Consider the following 19,446-nt stretch of genomic DNA (forward strand, 5'->3'; position numbering starts at 1 on the left):
CAGCCTTGACTAGATCTGCTAACATAACCTCCAGAAGTCACAGTTTCTTCATCTGTAAAATGAGGGGCCTAAATCAGATGATTTCAATGATCCTATTAGCACCACAATAATATGATAAAAATTGGTATATGAATGATAACACTGGTGATTTACCAGATTCATGGGACACTAAATTTAAATTGGTGAGTCTGAAAACAGGAAATACAGATTTGCTATTAATTATATATATTTTAATTTTGTAATGTAATTCAAATCCTGCACTTAAAAATTTAGGTAAGAGTCCTTATTTTAAGTGTGATGTACTTTTTTTGTAAAAATCTAAGATGGCCACTGGGTAAAGGAAGAACATTATATATTTAATCAGAATATTGCTTTGAATTAGTAGAGAATTATCATTTAATAACTAGGGAAAGTATAGAGATGGCTGAAAGGAAAACTGGAAAAAATTATTATAGGTTTAAGAAATAGCACTTGAATAAAGGCTGGATTAAGTGAATTTATTTAGAATGGAGAAGACTGAGGGAATTTAGTAATAGGCCTCCAAGGCAACAATTAATTCCAACAATGGTCAGGACAACAAGAAATGAATTCAAATTCCATTAGGAGGATTGTGGATTGAATTTCAGACAAATTTTTTCCAAGATCGTTTCCATGTAAGTTCACTAGCAGAGATAAAGAATGGAAAAAATAATGACTTCTCAAAATCTCTTTCAGATTTGGGCATCTTTGATTCCCAGAACCTGCAACTACTGGCAACATGTTTTAAACTCGAATCCAAATCCTGGATGAATTTTTATGGAAAGATAACTTAAATATATCAGTTTACATTGTCAGTCTCTGAAATGGAATTCCTTCTATTTATATTCCTTGTAAAAATTAAAAATTAAAGAATAATTTAGAAACAGTAAGCAATATAAAATAATTTTATATCAACAGTTGCTTTTTGTAAAAAGTACATTTTTAAAAAGGTATAGACTTTACAACATTCTATTTCAGTTCCTTTCCAAGAAATAACCAAGGTACCTCCAGATGAGAAGCAACACAAAATCTCAGACCTTGTCACTCATGCAATAGAGATTTGTACTTAGCAACAGCTTGTATCTATGAGAAAAGAATCTTATTTTGAGTTATATTCGACTTTCAATTACCTAAATATGGATTATCTACTTCCTGGATAATCCTGCAGCACATTTTAAAAGTCAACATGACTTCCCTGTGCCACATAGCAACTCCTTCTGGGGTCCTTTCCCTCACCATCACTCCTGAGTATTTAACAAATGAAAATTAAAATAATGATTTAAAGATAATTTGAAAGTGAAATCTACTGCAAATATATTATTCAATTAATAAAGTATTCAAAACATACAATGTTTTTAGAAAAACACATTGGTTTTCTCTACTACTTCCCAACATGGATAAAGTTTGTTACATAAAAATATAATTGTACTTCAGAGATTTCAGATATCTGAACTTCGATCACAATTGAAATCACATTACAAATGGACTCCCTTTTCACCTTTCAACATGAAATGATAAAAATACTGAATAAAAAGGGACCTCGGAAGATCAGGAAATCCAATTCTCAGCCCTCAATAATAATCCTACCTAAAACATCCTTGACAAATGATAAATCAAATGTAATTCTATATAACCATATACCTATATGCTTCATAGACATGTCAGTCTTTTAGTTTTCCATATAAAACTACCTACATATGTCCAAAGAAACAATATCATCAAACCAATCCATTTCAAACTATATATAGGTTAGCCTTTATGACAGGCACATTGGCCAAATAAGGATCTACAAATGAATTTGTTAGAAAGCATAAAGTCCCTACAGTTTTTTAAACACACCCGATTAATTTTCTGAGTGCCACACAAATGTACTATTAGCCAAATATATCTGAAATAATAACTGTTTAGTTGAACTTGAGAGAAATTTTTACAAAATAACTACATTTGGTCAGAATGTAAAAATCAAGTTCCAACAGATGGTTAACTTAAAAACCCTGACCCATGACCTTCTCTAACACTAGATTAGTATCAACAGTGCTTGAGCTTTTTTCCCCCCTGAAAGTGGGTCAGGATGGAATTTATCTAAGTATTCTGAGCATCTGATGTATCAAGGTTTCAAAATTATTGCTGAAAATCTATTAGTCTTTTTCAATATGTAAATGACCCGTGCTTTCATTGATGTGGTACTCCCTCTACAGACACAGATCACAGTCACTTTCTGACTTAGTAAAGGTTTTGAATATTTTTTATAGCTTTCAATGTCACCACACTGACACCAATATGGTGATCAACCTCTCTGAACTTAAGGAGGCCAGTATTCAGAAAACAGGTGTAAAATCTGTCACTGGGTCCTGCTTGAATGGATGAAGTCTTTTCAGATCATAATGAAGAGAAAGAACACATCTTTTAATGATATGGAATTTGAGAAAGCCTCTATGCCACCAGGAAGTGTCAAAGGACTTTAGTGGAGATAATCTACCAAAAAAAAAAGTAACTTCATGATGACTGAAAATAGATACTGTTCACACACTCTTTTCTTGTTCCACCATACTAACCTTCACATTTTTCCAGAATCTGAACAGTTTCTCCTATTTCCAGGACTAAGCCTTGGGGTACAGATCCGCGAAAGCTGCATATCACTAGAAAGGCAAGAATAAATATAGAAGTTAGGATTTTCAAAAATGGAAACATAAATCTTGATACAAAATTAAATACTAAATGCTCTTTAAAATATTCTCTCTGGAAAAATCTCTCTTTCTCATAAGTAAGATACTACTCAATTAAGCTACTCTCAGAGTAAGGTACATTAAATATCTCAGGCCATGAAAGTATTATTAAATTATGATAATAAAAAAGCAAAGTATCACCACCTTACATTTTTATAAAGCTTTCCCTTTGACAATTCACTTTGCATACATTACTCCATCCTATGAGAAAACAACAATGGTTATTATGATCCCCTTTTCATAAATCAGGAAACTAGATGTGTGAGAATCTCATCATTGATTTCATCTCACTTTTTAGTGTAACTTTTCCAAGAGCAAAACCTAAGGTCACATTCTGAGAACAGAATTCATGTCTCCCAACTTTAAAGTCCAGCCCTCTTTTTCTACCATCCCCTATTATCACACTAAAAAATGTTGTTATTGGGTGCTAAATATATACTTGAATATTTCTAATGGTACCTGACATAACCAGAGAGTCACTTTCTTTTTTCAGTAACATCTAGCCCACATATTTAATTTTTGCATTTCAATCTAGTTAAAAATACTTTTTTTTTTTCAAAAAGAGAGCAGCACTAAGAGCTTTCCTCTCTTAACACGACTATTTGCCAGGTATCTGTTCTGAACTATTTCTCTTATCAATGTAGGATCTCTTAGCTATCTCATCGGTTCTCATATGATCAAGTAATATTTCTAAATGACATAAAATCTGGGTATGTTCAGCCCTAATTGCTATCTTCAGTTCTCAAACACTTATCAGAGCACAGATATAACATTGGAAGGAAACTTACAGAGGTAACTGAGGCAAAGAGAAGAAGTGATGCCCTATATCACAGAGCTAAAAGTGTCTGAGGAGGGATTTAAAATTCACGACTCCAAATACAGTCCCGTAGCTATTACACCACACTGCCATCTCATCATGGATTTCTCATAAGCATTTCAAACTCAATATGTCCAAGACAATTTAGTGTTTCTTATCCCACCTACCAATCTACCTGTTTCTGTGCTAAAAATCACCATCATTCCAGTCACCCCCATTCAGAATCTGAGTTACACTAGACTCCTCCATCTCCCCATCACCCATATCCAATCATTTGACAAGTCTTGTTATTTCTGCCTCCATAACATAGTTGCTACACTCACACAGCTACCATGTCAATTCAGGCCCTAATCAACATTTGCTTGGGATTTCAGAATGTTCTAGTTGAATTTCCTAGTTTTATTCTCTCTGACACTATGATCATTCTTCCTGAAAGATGTCAAAATAATCTTCTTAAAACACAAGACTGGCCATATCATTGTCCTACTAAAAAATCTTGAGATATTGCCCACTGACAGAAGGATAAAATACAAACATCTTAGGGAGAGTGTAAATTCCTCCAAAATCTCATTTCCACCTTTCTTTCAGCCTTATTTCATACTACCTCTCCCTCTGAAAATTCTCCATTTAAGCTACTTTAGTCATTCTCCAAACTCAACACTCTACCTCCTACTTTTGTGTATTCTCCTTTCATCATCTCAGACTCTTATCAGAAAGAAATCACAGAAGGAAGCTAGTGTTTGTGAGTATCAAGAGAGGAGAGCAAAAGTGAAGTAAAGAAAAAATTCACTTAACTGAATCAATACAGATACAATTTGTTCAGCATCAAAACTAGTGAGTAAAAAAGCTAATTAAATAAAAATAATCAAAAGAAAAGACTGTAGTGGGTGGTAAGTTTGACAGGAATAGCACCTGGCAGCCATCTGAAGCCCTTGTCAACCTCTGGAATGATGAAGACACCAGAGGATTATTTAAGGTGAAGACCAAAAGAAGTAACCCTCTCAATGGAACCACTGTGTTCCTGCTGCTATCAACTCTTATTAAATTGTTCCAAATAATATTTCAATGTCTTCTAATAAGTTTTAATGATCTATTTTTCCTAAAGCTTCTCTCCATCAATTCCCCACATCGCATTTTATTTGACATCCTCTTGTCAACCAGTTTTCCAAAATGACCAACCCAATTATTCTGTTATTGCAATAAGAATAGAGTTCATACTAATGAATGACTATGCCAAATGCTTTCATTATTGGAGACTTTGCTCTGTGAGCAGGCTTAACAAGTCAAACAAAATGTCAGTAGACAGCTGGGACTTCCAATTCAACTACTGACCAGAGATGATCACCATCCCCAGAAAACAATATAGAAAGCACTTAGCAAAAGTTATTATTATGCCAAAATTTGATAAATCTGACTCAAATCAAACATTTATGAAACTCTTGCCACATGCAAGTCACTATGCTAGGTTCTGAGATAGAAAATATAAAAATCAGCATAGTCTTTGACCTCAAAGACATTATAATCTAATGAGGTATATATAATTAAGTCTGATACAAAGCTAGAATGTGACAGGACAAAGTAGGGATAACAACATGTGACATTTATGGGAACTTTAATTGTAAGTTGACTAAGTACTTTATATCAATTATTTCATCTTATTATTATAACAATAATAATAGTAATGATAATTCTAATCATAGCTATCATTTATATAATGGTTATTACACACCAGGCACTGTGTTAATAGGTGCTTTACAAATATTATCTCATTTGATCCTTACAACAACATCAAGAGGTAGGCAATATTTTTTCAATCAATAAATATTTATTAAGCACCTTTTATGTGACCAAGCACTGGGAACATAAAAGGAGGTATAAGATAGTCCCTTCCTAAGGGTGCTTATGATATAGTAGGGGAGACAACATGCAAACAAATATATGCAAACAAATCACATATGGGAGAAATAGGAAATTGTTAAAAGAGGGAAGGAACTAGAGTTAAGAAGGCCTGGGAAAGGCTCCCTGGAGAAGGTGAGATTTTAGTTGTGACTTAAAAGAAGCTAGGAAAAGCAGTGGGTGGAGTTGAGGAGGGAGAACATTACAGGAATGGGGGGACAGCTAGAGAAAAGGCCCAGAGCCGAGATAGAGGTTCTTGTTTTTGGAGCAGCCAAGAAGCCAGTTTCATTGGTTCAAACAATATGTAGCAGCATGGATGGTATTAGAAGTCTGGAAAGGTGGGAAGGAGCTAGGTTATGAAGGGTTTTGAATGCCAAACAGAGGATTTTGTATTTGATTCTGGAGGCAACAGGGAGCCTCTGGAGTTTGTTGAGTTACGAGGTGATGTGGTTGCATCTGTACTTCAGGAAAATTGGAGTAGGAAGAGACTTAAGGCAGGCAGATCCAAAGCTGGCTATTGCGATAATCCAAGTGTGAAGTGACGAGGACCTGTACCAGAGTGGTGGCAATGTCAGAGGAAAGAAGGGGGCGTATTTGAGAGATGGTACAAAGGTGAAACAGACAAGCCTGCACATGGAAGGTGAGAGATAGTGAGAAGTCAGGGACGATTTTTCATTATGATTCCCATTTTACACATGAAGAAACTCAGGCAAACAGAGGTTAAGTGACCTGTCCAAGGTCACACAGCTTATACGTATCTGAGGCTAGATTTGAACTCTGATCTTCCTGCCTCTAGACTCAGCAATCTGTCCACTTTGCTACCTAACTGCCTGACAACAACCCTTTACAATCAATAAGCAATCAACACATATTCACTAAGTATATACTATGTTCTAGGCACTGAGGATACAAGTACAAAGAATGAAATAATCCCTACTCAAAATGAGCCTTTATTTATGTTTTATTTATTTATTTTTAAAAGCAATTGCGGTTAAGTAACTTGCTCAAGGTTACATGGCCAGTTATTTCTGGGTGTGGTGCTAAGTATCCCAGCCTGGATTTGGTCCCCAGGTCATCCCAACACTGGAGCCGGTGCTCTTACTTGCTGAGCCACCTGGCCGCCCCTAAGCAACTGGGGTTAAGTAACTTGCTCAAGGTTACACGGCCAGGTGTTTCTGGGTGGGTAATAAGTGTCTGAGCCCGGATTCGATCCCCAGGTCAGCCCGACACTGGAGCTGGTGCTCTTACTCGCTGTGCTACCTGGCTGCCCCTGAGCCTTTATTTTATTGAGGGAAACAATAAATATATTTTAAAATATGGATGTGTGTATAAGTACCAAAAGTTAAATACAACATGGTTTTGGAGGAGAGGCACTAGCAGTTGCCCATATTCATAGATCAGGAAAAACTTGATGCACAAGATGTGCCTGAGGGGCATTTTAAAGGAAGAATGGAGATTTGGGAGACAGAGATAAGGAGCAAGTGTGTTCCAGGCATCAGAGAAATCCAGTGGAAAGAGGCAGAGATGGAAAATGGAGCATCTTGAGTGAGGAAAAGACAAAATGGATTGTGTGTGTGACTGGAGTGAAGAGTGTGAGTGTGAGGGGAACAATGTACAACGAGATGGAAATAGGAGGTCTGTGCCAGGTTGTAGAGAAATTTAAAAGCTAAACAGGGGAGTTTATGTTGTATTCTAGAAGCAATAGAAAGCCACTGGAGTTAAATGAATAGGGGAATCACTTGGCCAGATCAGTGCTTAAAGAAAATTGCTTTATCAGCAGTGTGCAAGATGAACTGGAGTGATGAGAGACTGGAAGGGAGACTAATTAAGAGGATGCTACAATAATCTGGGCAGGGAAGGTGAAGTCCTGAACAGCTTGAACAGAAATAGGGAAATATAGGTGCTTAGGGGATGGTAAAAAGATCATGGCTCCAGTTTTGGACATATCTCATATGTCCTCTGAAAAGTCCAAAAGGAAATTGGTGATCCAGGAATGAAGCTCAAGAGAGACACTGTTTGTGTATGTGTGTGTGTGTGTGTGTGTGTGTGTGAGAGAGAGAGAGAGAGAGAGAGAGAGAGAGAGAGAGAGAGAGAGAGAGAGATAGAGAGAGAGAGAGAGAGAGAGACAGAGAGAGAGAGACAGAGAGAGAGACAGAGACGGAGTTCTGTACATGTTCTACATTCACTACATTTATTTTAATAATTGGAAAACAGAAGTTCAGAAAGATTAAGTGATTTGTCTATTGTCAGATAACTATTGATTATCAGAGCCAGTATGTCAGTTCTGGTTTTCCTGACTCTAAGTCTAGAAAAATACATTTTGGCTGGGACGAAGGAGAGAATTAAAACTTCATTTAAAAAAAAATTTAAAAAAAATAACTGGCCGTGTAACCTTGAGCAAGTTACTTAACCCCAATTGCTTAAAAAAAAAAAAAAACTTCATGAAGGTGGAGAGAAGTCCAGATGGTGGAGTGAAGGGTCACAACTGCCACACTTCCTCCAAAACCTCTCCTGTGAAATGACCACAGAAAAATGCCAAATTGAATTCTGAAAGGAAAAGCCAACAAAAAGTCACAGTGGGTAATTTTTCTAGGCCAGACAAAATGACAAACTCCAAGACTGTGTACACTGGGGCAGGCACTGGTCAGGAGTGCCAGTTGGGAAAAGAAATAAGAGTCATGCAAGATAATTGTGAAAAGAGAACTCATAGCTTGGCAATTAAAAAAAAGGGCACAAAAATACTAAAGAAAATAACTCCTTACAAATCAGAATTGGCCAAATGACAAAGGAGGTACAAAAATACTAATTCCTCAAAAAACAGAATTGGTCAAGTGGAGGCTAATAATTCCATGAGACAACAAGAAACAATTAAAAAGTCAAAGACTAAAAAAAAAGTAGAAGAAAATATGAACTCCAGAGAGAATTAGTGAATTCCAAGTGCAAATTAAACTATAATTTTTTCACTTCATTTTCTTGCTTTTTTTGCAATATGGTTAATACAGAAATATATTTTACATGATTTCACATGTATAACAGATATCTTGCCTTCTCAATGGATGGGTAAGAGGCCAAAGTGAGGGAAAGAATTTGGAACTCAAATTTTTGAAAAAAAATGTTGAAAAATAGACAATAAATTTTTTAAAAGAAGTTAATGAGATGTATAGAAAAGTTAGATATGATAGACATCTTGAAAATATTAAGTGGGAATAGAAAAAATTATATACCTTTTTCTCAATTGTACCTTTTCAACTGCACCTTCAAACAAACTGACCAGGCACTAAGGCATAAAAACCTCACAAAGAAATGCAGTAAAGTAGAAATTTTAAATACATATTTTTCTAGCCATAATGGAATAAATATTATATTGAATAAAGTGCCTGTGAACCACAGATTTTTTAAAATGAATTGGAAACTAAATCTAATTCTAAATTATGAGATCAAAGAACAAGTCATAGAAACAATCAATAATTTCATTACAGACAATGACAACGAGACAACATACCAAATTTGTGGTATACAGACAAAACAGTACTTACAAGAAATTTTATATTTCTAAATGTTTACATCAGAAAAAGAGAGAAAGAACAGGTCAGGGAATTGGGGGTATAACTAAAGAAACAACAAAGTAAAATACCCAATTTAAAAACAAAATTAAAATCATAAAAGTCAAAGATGAATAAAATTAAAAGGAAAAAAGGAAAAAATCAAAGAAAAGATGAATAAAATTAAAATTTAAAAACCTACTAAACTAAAAAATAAAAGTAGGAGATGGTTTTATGAAAAAATAAACCACTGAATAATTTGATTTTAAAAATTAAAAAAAGAAAACCAAATTAAATTCAAAAATGAAAAAGGCAAATGTACAACCAACAAAAGATGAAATTAAAGCAATTATTTTGACCAATTTTATGTGAAATGAATGAATATCTACAAAATATAAATTGTTCAAATGAACAGAAAAGGCATTAGAACACTTATATAACCCTATCTTAGAAAAAGAAATTGAGAAAGCCATAAATGAGCTTCATAAAAAAAACCCAAGGACCAGATGAATTTACAAGCAAATTCTATCAAACAATTAGAGAACAATTAATTCCAATACTATACAAATTGTTTGAAAAAATAATTAAAGAAGGAATTCTACTAAATTCCTTTAGGACAGAAATTTTTTTTATAACTACCAGGGAGAGCAAAACCAGTAGAAGATAACTACAGACCAATTTTCCTATTGCATATTTATACAAAAATTAAAAGAAAATACTAGGAGGGAGATTACAGCAATATATCACAAAGATCATACACTATTATGGGGTTGGGTTTATATCAGAAATGCAAGGTTGGTTCAATAGTAGGGAAACTACAGGGATGACTGAACATATCAACAATAAAAACTCAAAAATGATATGATCATACCAATAGATGCAGAAAATTTCAGCTTTTGACAAAATATAACATTCATTCCTATTAAAAACACTGGAAAGCTTAGGAAGAAATGGAACTTCTCTTAAAATGATAAATAGTATCCATCTGAAATGAAGAGCAAGCATTATTTATAATGGGGCATAAACAGAAGCCTTTCCAATAAGAGCAGGGGAGAAGCAAGGCTATCCATCATCACTATCACTGAAGTAGATATAGCATAGCTAGCTAGAAATAGCTAGCTATAGCAAAAAGAAGGAATAAGTATAAAGAAACAAACTTATCATTTTTAGATGATGATACACTTAAACAACTCTAGAGAATCAAATTTTAAAAAAAACTAGTCAAAACATAGAACAACTTCAGCAAAGTCGTAGGATATAAAATAATCTCACACAAATCTTTTAACATTTCTATAGAGTACTAATAAAACACAGCAGGAAGAGCTAGAAAGAAAAATTATATTTAAAATAACTGCAAACAGAATAAAATACTTGGAAGTCTATCTTCCAAGATACACACAGGATCTATATGAACACAATAACAAAACACTCTTCACAAAAATACAGATCTAAACAACCAGAGAACTACCAATTGTCTTGGGTAGGACAAGCCAATATAATAAAAATTACAATACTATCTAAATTAATTTACTTATTCAATTCCATACCAATCAAATTACCAAAGAATTCTATAGAGAATTGAAGAGACTATAAACTAATCTCTATAGAAGAGAAGAAATAATAACTAAATTCATCCGGAGGAACAAAAGGAAAAGAACATCAAGGGAATCAATGGGAAAAAAATGAAGGAAGAGGGACTAGCAGTACCAGATCTTAAACTATACTACAAAATAGTAATCATCAAAACAATTGGGTATTGGATAAGAAATAGAGTGAATTAGGTACAAAATATACAGAAGAAAATTAGCACAATAACCTAGTTTTTGATAAACCCAAAGATGCTAGCCATTGTGGCAAGAACTTGCTATTTAATAACTGCTGAGAAAACTGAAAAGTAGTCTGGTAGAAACCAAGTATAGATTAACATTCACACTATATACAAAAATAAGCTTAAAATGAGTATATGATTTAGACATAAAGGCTGATACCATAAGTAAATTAGGGGAGCATGGAACAAATTACCAGGCAGATCTCTATTTAAGGGTCAGAGTTTATGATAAAAAAAAAAAAGATAGCAATGATTACGGGAGGTAAAATCGATTATTTTGATTACATGAAATTGAAGTTTTACACAAATAAAACCAAAGCAGTAAAAATTAAAAGGAAAGCAGGAAACTGGGGGAAATTTTGCAAGTTTCTCTGGTAAATGAAGAATTTCTAAAATATATACAGATTTGACTCAAATTTAGAAAACTAAGAGTCATTCTCCAATTAATAAATGGTCAAAGGATATGAATGGGCAATTTTCAGCAGCAGAAAACAAAGTTATCATCAGTCATAGGAAAAAATGCTTTAAATTACTAATAATTAGAGAAATGCAAATTAAAACAACTTGGAGGTATTCACATTTATCAGGATAGTTACCATGACAGAAAGGGGGAAAAAAAAAAACAAATGCTATGGGGATATGGAAAAAAGGTACACAAAGGTGTGTGTGTGTGTGTGTTCCACCCTCCTTTAACCAGTTGAAATGAAAGTGATGTTCAAGTGATGCCTGTTCCTACCATCTTTTCCTCCTGTTTGTATAATCTACTTGGGCACCCCAATTATATAAAATAATAATTTATCTCACCTTTTCTTTGCCTTTATTTCCTGGTATATTTCTTTTTCTTTTCCTTTCCTTTCTTCCTTTAAGCCTCTTACCATATTTAACTCCTCCTATGACTCTTGATGGCATTAGCATTTTGAGATGACACTTGTATCATATTCTCCCATTAGAATATAAAATCTTCACCTTTGTATAGTCCCTTCCTGACTGTTCACTTGGCTTTACATTTTCAAATTTCTCTTGACTTCTGTGCTTTGATTCAGAGCTTCTACTTAGCTCTGGTCTTTTCTGTAGGAATGATTAAAAGTATTCTGTTTCATTGCAATTCCATTTTCCCTCTACAGGATTATGTTTTTCTGGGTAAGTTATTCTTGACTGTAAGCCTATGTGTTCTGCCTTTTGGAATATCATGTTCAATGATTTCATCTATGTATTATAGTGGTAGCTTCCAAATCTTGTACTGTGACTACTCTTTGAACTCTTCCTTTTTGGCTGCTTCTAATATTTTTTTATTTGACCTGTAAGCTCCAGATTTTGGCTATGATGTCCCTGGGAGTTTTCATTCTGAAGGTTTCTTTCAGGAAATGATCAGTGGATTTTATCTATTTTCACTTTTCCCTCTGGTGATGGTAAATCTGGGCAGTTTTCTTTCGTGATTTCTTGAATATGACATCCAGGCTCTCTGTTTTGCATGGCATCCAGGTAGTCGCTATTCTTAAATTATCTCTCCTTGATTACTTTGTATGGTCAAATGCTTTTCAAATGAGATACTTTATATTTTCTTATTTTTCCTCAGTCTTATGACTTTGTTTTAATACTCCTTGTTGTTTTACAGAGACATTTACTTCTGGTTCATTCTGATGTTCATATAGGCTGTTACTTGGGTAGGATTTTGTCCTTCTTTACTAAGCTAATTCTCCTCTAAGTTTTTTATGGAAAACTCATTTCTTTTCTGGTATTTTCCCCTAACATCTTCACTTTATTTATGACATCATTAAAAATTCTTAAAGCATTTCTAACTCTTGCTTCATTTCTTCTAGGAATTCTGGCTGACCTTGTGCCAAGTTGTATTTTTTCGAGACTTACTTATAGATATTTTGGAGTTATTCTTTTCTTCTAGGTTTATGTCTTGAGTATCCATGCATGGCACCTTAATAGCTTTTTTTCTTATGGGAGTATTTTTGGTTTATTTATTCTTTCAGCCTTGCTTGATAAATTGAGGCTTTGTATTATGGCCAGGCCAGACTAACTTCTGGAGAGAATGTTTAGCACTTGTTTCATCTTGATTTGTATTCTCTGGGGTCCTACTGCTGTTTTCTCTAGGAATTGAGTGCTGTATTCTTCAGGAATCACAGGGAAAGCTCATATTGGGAACTGGCAAACTGTCATTGGACCCTGAGTCATTTAATCTAGAGTGAAATTTGATCACTTCTAGTCTGAGATTTTCCAGAATCGAAATGTGCTTCCTCAAAAATCTCCATATAAATAAAGAATATGGATATATTGGACCCATATATATATATATATGTGTGTGTGTGTGTGTGTGTGTGTGTGTGTGTGTGTGTGTGTGTGTGTGTGTGTAGGTCCACCCATATATTTGGGGGTCATCCAGAGTCTGTAGTAGTAATCACCCCACCCATACTTATCACTACTAATGTGCCCAAAATTTCCATTCCAGCCTCTTTTCTCACACCTCCAAAACTTTTCTGCTCCCTCTTTCCTTGGTCCAAAGCTTCTCCTCTTAGATGGTTTCAGAAAGACTTAAATGAACTCATACAAAGTGAAGTGTGCAGAACCAGGAGAACATTGTACACAGTAACAACAATATTGTAAGAATGATCAACATGGAAAGAATTATCTACTCTTATCAATACAACGTTCCAAGACATTTCCAAATGACCCATGATGAAAGTTGCTAACCACCTCCAGAGAGAGAACCAATGAATTCTGAATGCAGACTGAAGCATACTTTTAAAAACTTTCTTCATTATTATTGTATTATTTTGTTTGTCTTTTCTTTTGCAACATAGCTAGTATGGAAATGTTTTGCATGACCTCACCTGTAAAAATGAAATAAAATTGCTTGCCTTCTCAAGAAGGAAGGAAGGGGTAAGGAAGAGAGAAAACCTGGAACTCAAATTTCAAGAAGTTATTGCTAATTTTTTACATGTAATTGGGAAATATTTAATGAAATAAAAATAATGAATAAAAAAGAAAACTATAATAGCAGATTATCTACTTTTACTGAGCCTTAAGTTCTAGGGTAACTGAATACAGTCATATGACTCTACTTCTTTAGGTACATTTTAAAGCTACCCCACATTAGAAGTGAGCGAAAGAGTCAGAAGCATTTAGCGTCTTTGAACTAAAAGAATGGCCCATGATCCCCACATGCCTTTAAACTTCCAGTTTGGTCAAAAGGAAGAGAGAATGGATCTCCCTTTCTCATCCCAAATGTGTTCTCCCTTTAGTCCCATGGATCTGTGCTTATGCCATAACAAGATCTACTATCTCACATATGCCCTCTACTCTCCATTCACACAACCACTACCCTCATCTGAGGCTTCATCACCCCTTACTTGAACTACTGAAACAGCTCACTAATTGATTTTCCAGTCTCAGGGCTCTCTTGTCTCCCTTCCCCAATCCTTCTTTCATGCAGCTAGCAAACTGATTTTACTAATATATAAATTTGATTCTGCCATTCCCCTACTAAATAAATGGCTCTTGATTGTGTCCAAAATCAAGATAAACTCTTTTATTTGGCATTTAAAGACTTTCTCAGTCTGGTCCTATGCTATTTCTCCAGCCTTCCAGCACGATTCCCCTCCATGCATAGCACCATTGCAAGAGCATTAGCCTTCCTGCTGTGCTTCATATAATAGCACTCTCTCTCTCCTACACTTCTACCTCCATCCTTGGAATGTATTCCCTCCTCATTTCCATCTTACACAGTTCACAGATTTCTTCAAGGTTGAGTTCCAGAATCACCTTCTATGGATTTTTCAGGTACTAGTGTCTTTCCCTGATAATCAACTTATCTTGAAGGTTGAACAATGACTGTTTTCACTCTTGGCACTGCATTCCCAATGACTAGTACGGTGCCTAGAAAATAATAGTTGATTTAAAAATGCAATGTTGACTAATTGATTACATCAGAGTATCCAGTATCTAAGACTTGGGTGCCAAGATGTCTAAGACTGCATATAACATTATCATCCTGACATTCTAAAGGAGCCATGAAAAAGAATTACCAGCTCTAGGTCAGGTATGAGAAAAAATTTTAAAAAATCACAAAGTAAGAGCAATGGGGGGTCTCTCAGCAGCCCAGTGTCAGTTTCATTCCTCCAGTATCTATTAATTACTTACATAGATGTGAAGATAAACAAGACATGGGATAAGACATGTGAGACATGAGGTTTCCTTTCTGTGTAGGTGAAATACATGCTCCAAGCTACTGTAGTAAGTAGAAAAAGAATTGGATTTGGAGTCGAGACCTGGTTTGAATCTTGACTGTACCTATTTACAAGCTACCTCTCTAGAGCTCATTATTCTCCTTTGTAAAATGATGGAGTTAGCTTACATGATCACTGAAATTCTTTCTACCACTAGATTCTGTGACTGCAGCTCACAAAACATTATGTGGCTTATAAGATTGGCTAATATAACAAAAAAAGGAAAATGTTAGATGTTGGAGGGGATGTGGGAAAACTGAGACACTAATGCACTATTGGTGGAGTTTTGAACTGATCCAACCATTCTGGAGAGAAATTTGGAACTATGCCCAAATGGCTACAAAACTATGCATACCCTTTGATCCAGCAATACTACAGCTAGGTCTGTATCCCAAAGAGATTTTTTTAAAAAGGGTAAAGGACCTACTTGTACAAAAATATTTATAGCAGCTCTTTTTGTGGTAGCTAAGAATTGGAAATAAAAGGAATGCCCATCAATTGGGGAATGGCTAAAGAAGCTGTGGTATATGATTGTAATGGAATATTATTGTGCTGTAAGAAATGATGAACAGGATGACTTCAGAAAAGCCTGAAAAGATTTACATGAACTGATGCATAGTGAAGTAAATATAACCAGGAGAACACTGGACACAGTAACAGGAATATTGCTCAATGAACAATGAATGACTTAGCTCTTCTTAGCAACACAATGACCCAAAACAGTTCCAAAGGACTAATGATGAAACATACTATCTGCTTCCAGGGAAAGAACTGATATTGTTTGGATACAGACTGAAGCAAGTTATTTTTAATTTTTTTCCTTTCATTTTTTCTTTCATTCAAGTCTTCTTGTACAAAATGACTAGTATGGAAATGTTTTTACATAATTGCACATGTATAACCTGCATCTGATTGCTTAGCATCTCAAGAAGGGGGGAGGGGAGAGAAGAACAAAAGGAAGTAGGGATAGAAATTGGAACTCAAAACTTTAAATAAAAATGTTTTTAAAATCCTATTATGTAGAAAAGACCTTTTCAACAACAAAAGACCTTTTACAACAAGCTCAAAATAAATCAAAAGTGTAACATTTCAGCTATAGGAACTAATGTAGTCTTTAAGGCTGCATAATGTCCAGAAAAAAAAGGAGAGGTCATAGTTTCACTGGCCTCTGACCTCACCTTAACACATCTGAAGTACTGTGTTCAGTTCCAGATACAATATTTTAGAAAAGAAACTGAAGCAGGTCCAGTCTGGAGTAAAGCAGAATGAGGAAACCGCAAACTATGCCATACAACCCTTAGCTGACAGATTAGGAATATGTAGCTTAAAGATCTAAGGGAATGGAGAGGGCAATCACTGTCCATTTGACTACTATATGAAAGAAGGATTAAACTTATCCTGTTTGGTCTTGGAGGCAGAAGAAGGGCGGGGAGGGGAGAGGTTATAGAGAGGCAAACTCAACTCATTAAAAGGAAAAATTTTCTCAAAATTAAGTCTGGCCAAAAGTAGAATAGATTACTTTGGGAGATAGTAAAGTTATCCAATGATGAAGGTCTTCCAGTGGAGACCAGGTAACCACTTGCTGGGGAAGTCATAGAGAGCATTTCTGTACAGAGGATGTAGTTGATCTAGATGACCTCAGGGGTCATGTCTTACTTTGAGATTCTGTGATTTTTTTTAAGGCTAAGGAACTTTGAATATTTTGGGAGGAAAGGAAAGAGTAAGAGAAGAGACTTGAAAGGGTTGATATCATATGGCCTGAATCTCATGTGGATGAAGATTCAGACTTTTAAAAAATTAAACTTAAGCACTTCACATAAATTCAGTCTAAACCATCAAGTCTGACAAGTGTCTTTGTTTTTCTTCTCAAACAAGTTTCCAAAAGTTGGAGTAGAGGGAGGAAGACAGAGAGAAAGTAAAGCAAATGACATTTGGTGGGAGGGTGGGGAATGAAGAAAGGACGTTCTCCCTGTAATCACAGATCTATTTTCAGACCTATAATCTGTTGACGGGGCATCATGCAGCATATGACCTATTAATCAATAGTTTGGCTCTGCTTCCTACTGCGTTTTCCAGGTGCTTCATAATGATCTTGTGAATAAAGTGCCAGTTACACAACAACTCTGCCCTTTACCATTATTGCTTTGGTTTCGGTGGATTAACTGGTCCAGTTGATTAAGGATTATCACTATAATTAAGTTTACAAACATAAAATATTATGTAACTTTAAAGACCATAAGATATTAAATACTAAAATATTATTCATAATCTATGAAAGGAAGGAAATGACAGCTAGTTCAGAGGACTGGAACAAAAACAATTATAAATCAGTAGCACTACACTGTTTTGGGGGCCTTGCAGGGCAGGGCACAGCTAGGTGGGGTAGTGGATAGAGTACTGGACCTGGAGGCAGGGAGACTCATCTTCCTGAGTTCAAATCTGTCTCAGATACTTACTAGTGTGACCCTGAGCAGGTTACTTAACTCTGTTTGCCTCAGTTTCCTCATGTGTAAAATGAGCTGGAGAAGGAAACAACAAACCATTCTAGTATCTTTGCAAAGAAAGCTCCAAATGGAGTTGTGAAGAGTCAGACACAACTAAAAATAACTGAACAACAACACTATTTTTTATTGTTATTTCATTTTGTAAGGTTTGGAACATAAGACCAAAATGCAGGAAACTGTTTCTTTCCTCTTGGGTGCTTTCCCTGGACTTAGAATGCATGGCTACCAAGAGGCCATTGCTTTTGTCTAAGCCTCTTTGTCTCCAGTCAGACTCCTAATAGATTTCACTGAATAAAAGAGACAAAGATGAAAATTATATATATTTTCCACTCAATTATGCTTTTTAAAATGCAAAAAGAACTCATTAAAACAGCTAAACTTAAACATTAACCAATATTAATACAATCACTTTTTAAAAAGATGTATAAAATTTAATGTTTAAAAATATGAACAGCTAATTAGTATTGGATACTTTATTCATTAATTCTTAACTAAATCTACTGTTTAAATTAACCCTAGTTTCCCCCCTCAACCTTAAGTCCCTAGATTCCCAAATAATTCACCCTAAACATTTCTTGCCCAAATGTAATAGAATTTTCAATTCCATTGCTTCCACTGGCTTATTAGGGTCCTAGGTTAGGTGCACAATCTCTAAGAAATTTATATTCTTCAGTCTGTGCTCTCTTATTTCTGGCTCCATCCATTCTCCCTGATTTCTGCAACTCCAGTAGCCTTGCACTACTCCCATGTAAGTATCTCCCTACCCCACTCACCAGCTCCCATTCCTGTATTACCTCTCTCTCCTCCATTAGAAAGTTAGCTCTAGGGATTTCTGTTTCAGATGATCAACTTTCTCCAATCCTTACAATTTTTCAAACCCTATCAAAATAAGAATCACCTAAAAGAAATAAAGCCATTTCAGTTGTCTGCAAGGTCTTAAACACCAAGAACACTAATGAGGTAAGGACTCAATGAAGTGAAAGCAGAGAAAGCTAGTCCATAAACCTTAAGACCCACATACCACAGTCCCTCCTAACTCCTCCACCAGCCTCTAGGCTCTGACAGGGCTTCATAAGCTGACCCACAAGTCTGCAACAGAACTCAACTCACTTCTCCATCCCCAAGCCACAGAAATCCAAAAGCTCTAGCTGGAACTTCAGTGTGGCCACATTCTTGCTCTAAAGCAGTACTCAGTCAGAAAACTGAGGATTGGAGGGAATGGGGACAGGACACCAGCATGTGTATAAATCTACCAAGCCTGAAGCAAAGGGGAATTGCATCTGGTTGGTGCTAGTTATGTCTGTCTAGAGGTCATCTGGGCCAGAGATCAAGTCTGAATGAAACATGAAATGTCCAATGACGGAGAAAGCTTGAGATAGCTTTGAGGCCAGCAACTGGAGAAACTACTCTCAAAAGGGAAGGAGTTAAGAGAGTGAGTGATAGAAGAATATAAGGAGGAAAATTAAAAGTAACATAGACCTCAGAAAAAGAAAATTCAGTTAAAGAATTTGAGCACAAGCAGATACACCAAAAAGAAAGACATTAATAACAAAAAAAAAATGGCCTCCAGATCATTTAAATGAGTCCAGACATCTATCAATAAATTATTGCAGGACATAGACTGTAACTTTCTTGGGGTAGGGGCTGTCTTACTTGCTTGTATTTGTATATTCAGAACTTAGAACAGTATTTTACACATAAATTACACATTGACATAATTGTCAATTAACAAATGCTCTAATTATCTACCCATATAATTATAACTGAACATCTTTGAAATTTATTGTAGATACTATTATAATAGAGTGAGAAGGAATAAGCATTTATCAAGAGCCTATTATAGGCAAAGAAGAAACTAAGTTATCACTCTTTGCAGACTA

General features: G+C 35.2%; 1 protein-coding gene across 4 annotated transcripts in view; it reads right to left on the reverse strand.

Annotated features, from left to right (window-relative positions):
- DOCK3 (dedicator of cytokinesis 3) overlaps positions 1-19,446 on the reverse strand; it is a 520,915-nt gene that overhangs the window by 400,050 nt on the left and 101,419 nt on the right. For all 4 annotated transcript variants that reach the window (XM_069095615.1, XM_069095614.1, XM_069095613.1 and 1 more), the window contains exon 2: positions 2,574-2,657. In XM_069095615.1, coding sequence (XP_068951716.1) covers positions 2,574-2,657 — 84 coding nt within the window. The remainder of the gene's footprint in view (positions 1-2,573; positions 2,658-19,446) is intronic.

Source organism: Petaurus breviceps, unplaced genomic scaffold (assembly GCF_028583685.1).
Source record: "Petaurus breviceps papuanus isolate PSGF00001 unplaced genomic scaffold, PetGlider_PUasm1.0 227, whole genome shotgun sequence".
Classification (NCBI taxonomy): Eukaryota; Metazoa; Chordata; class Mammalia; order Diprotodontia; family Petauridae; genus Petaurus; species Petaurus breviceps.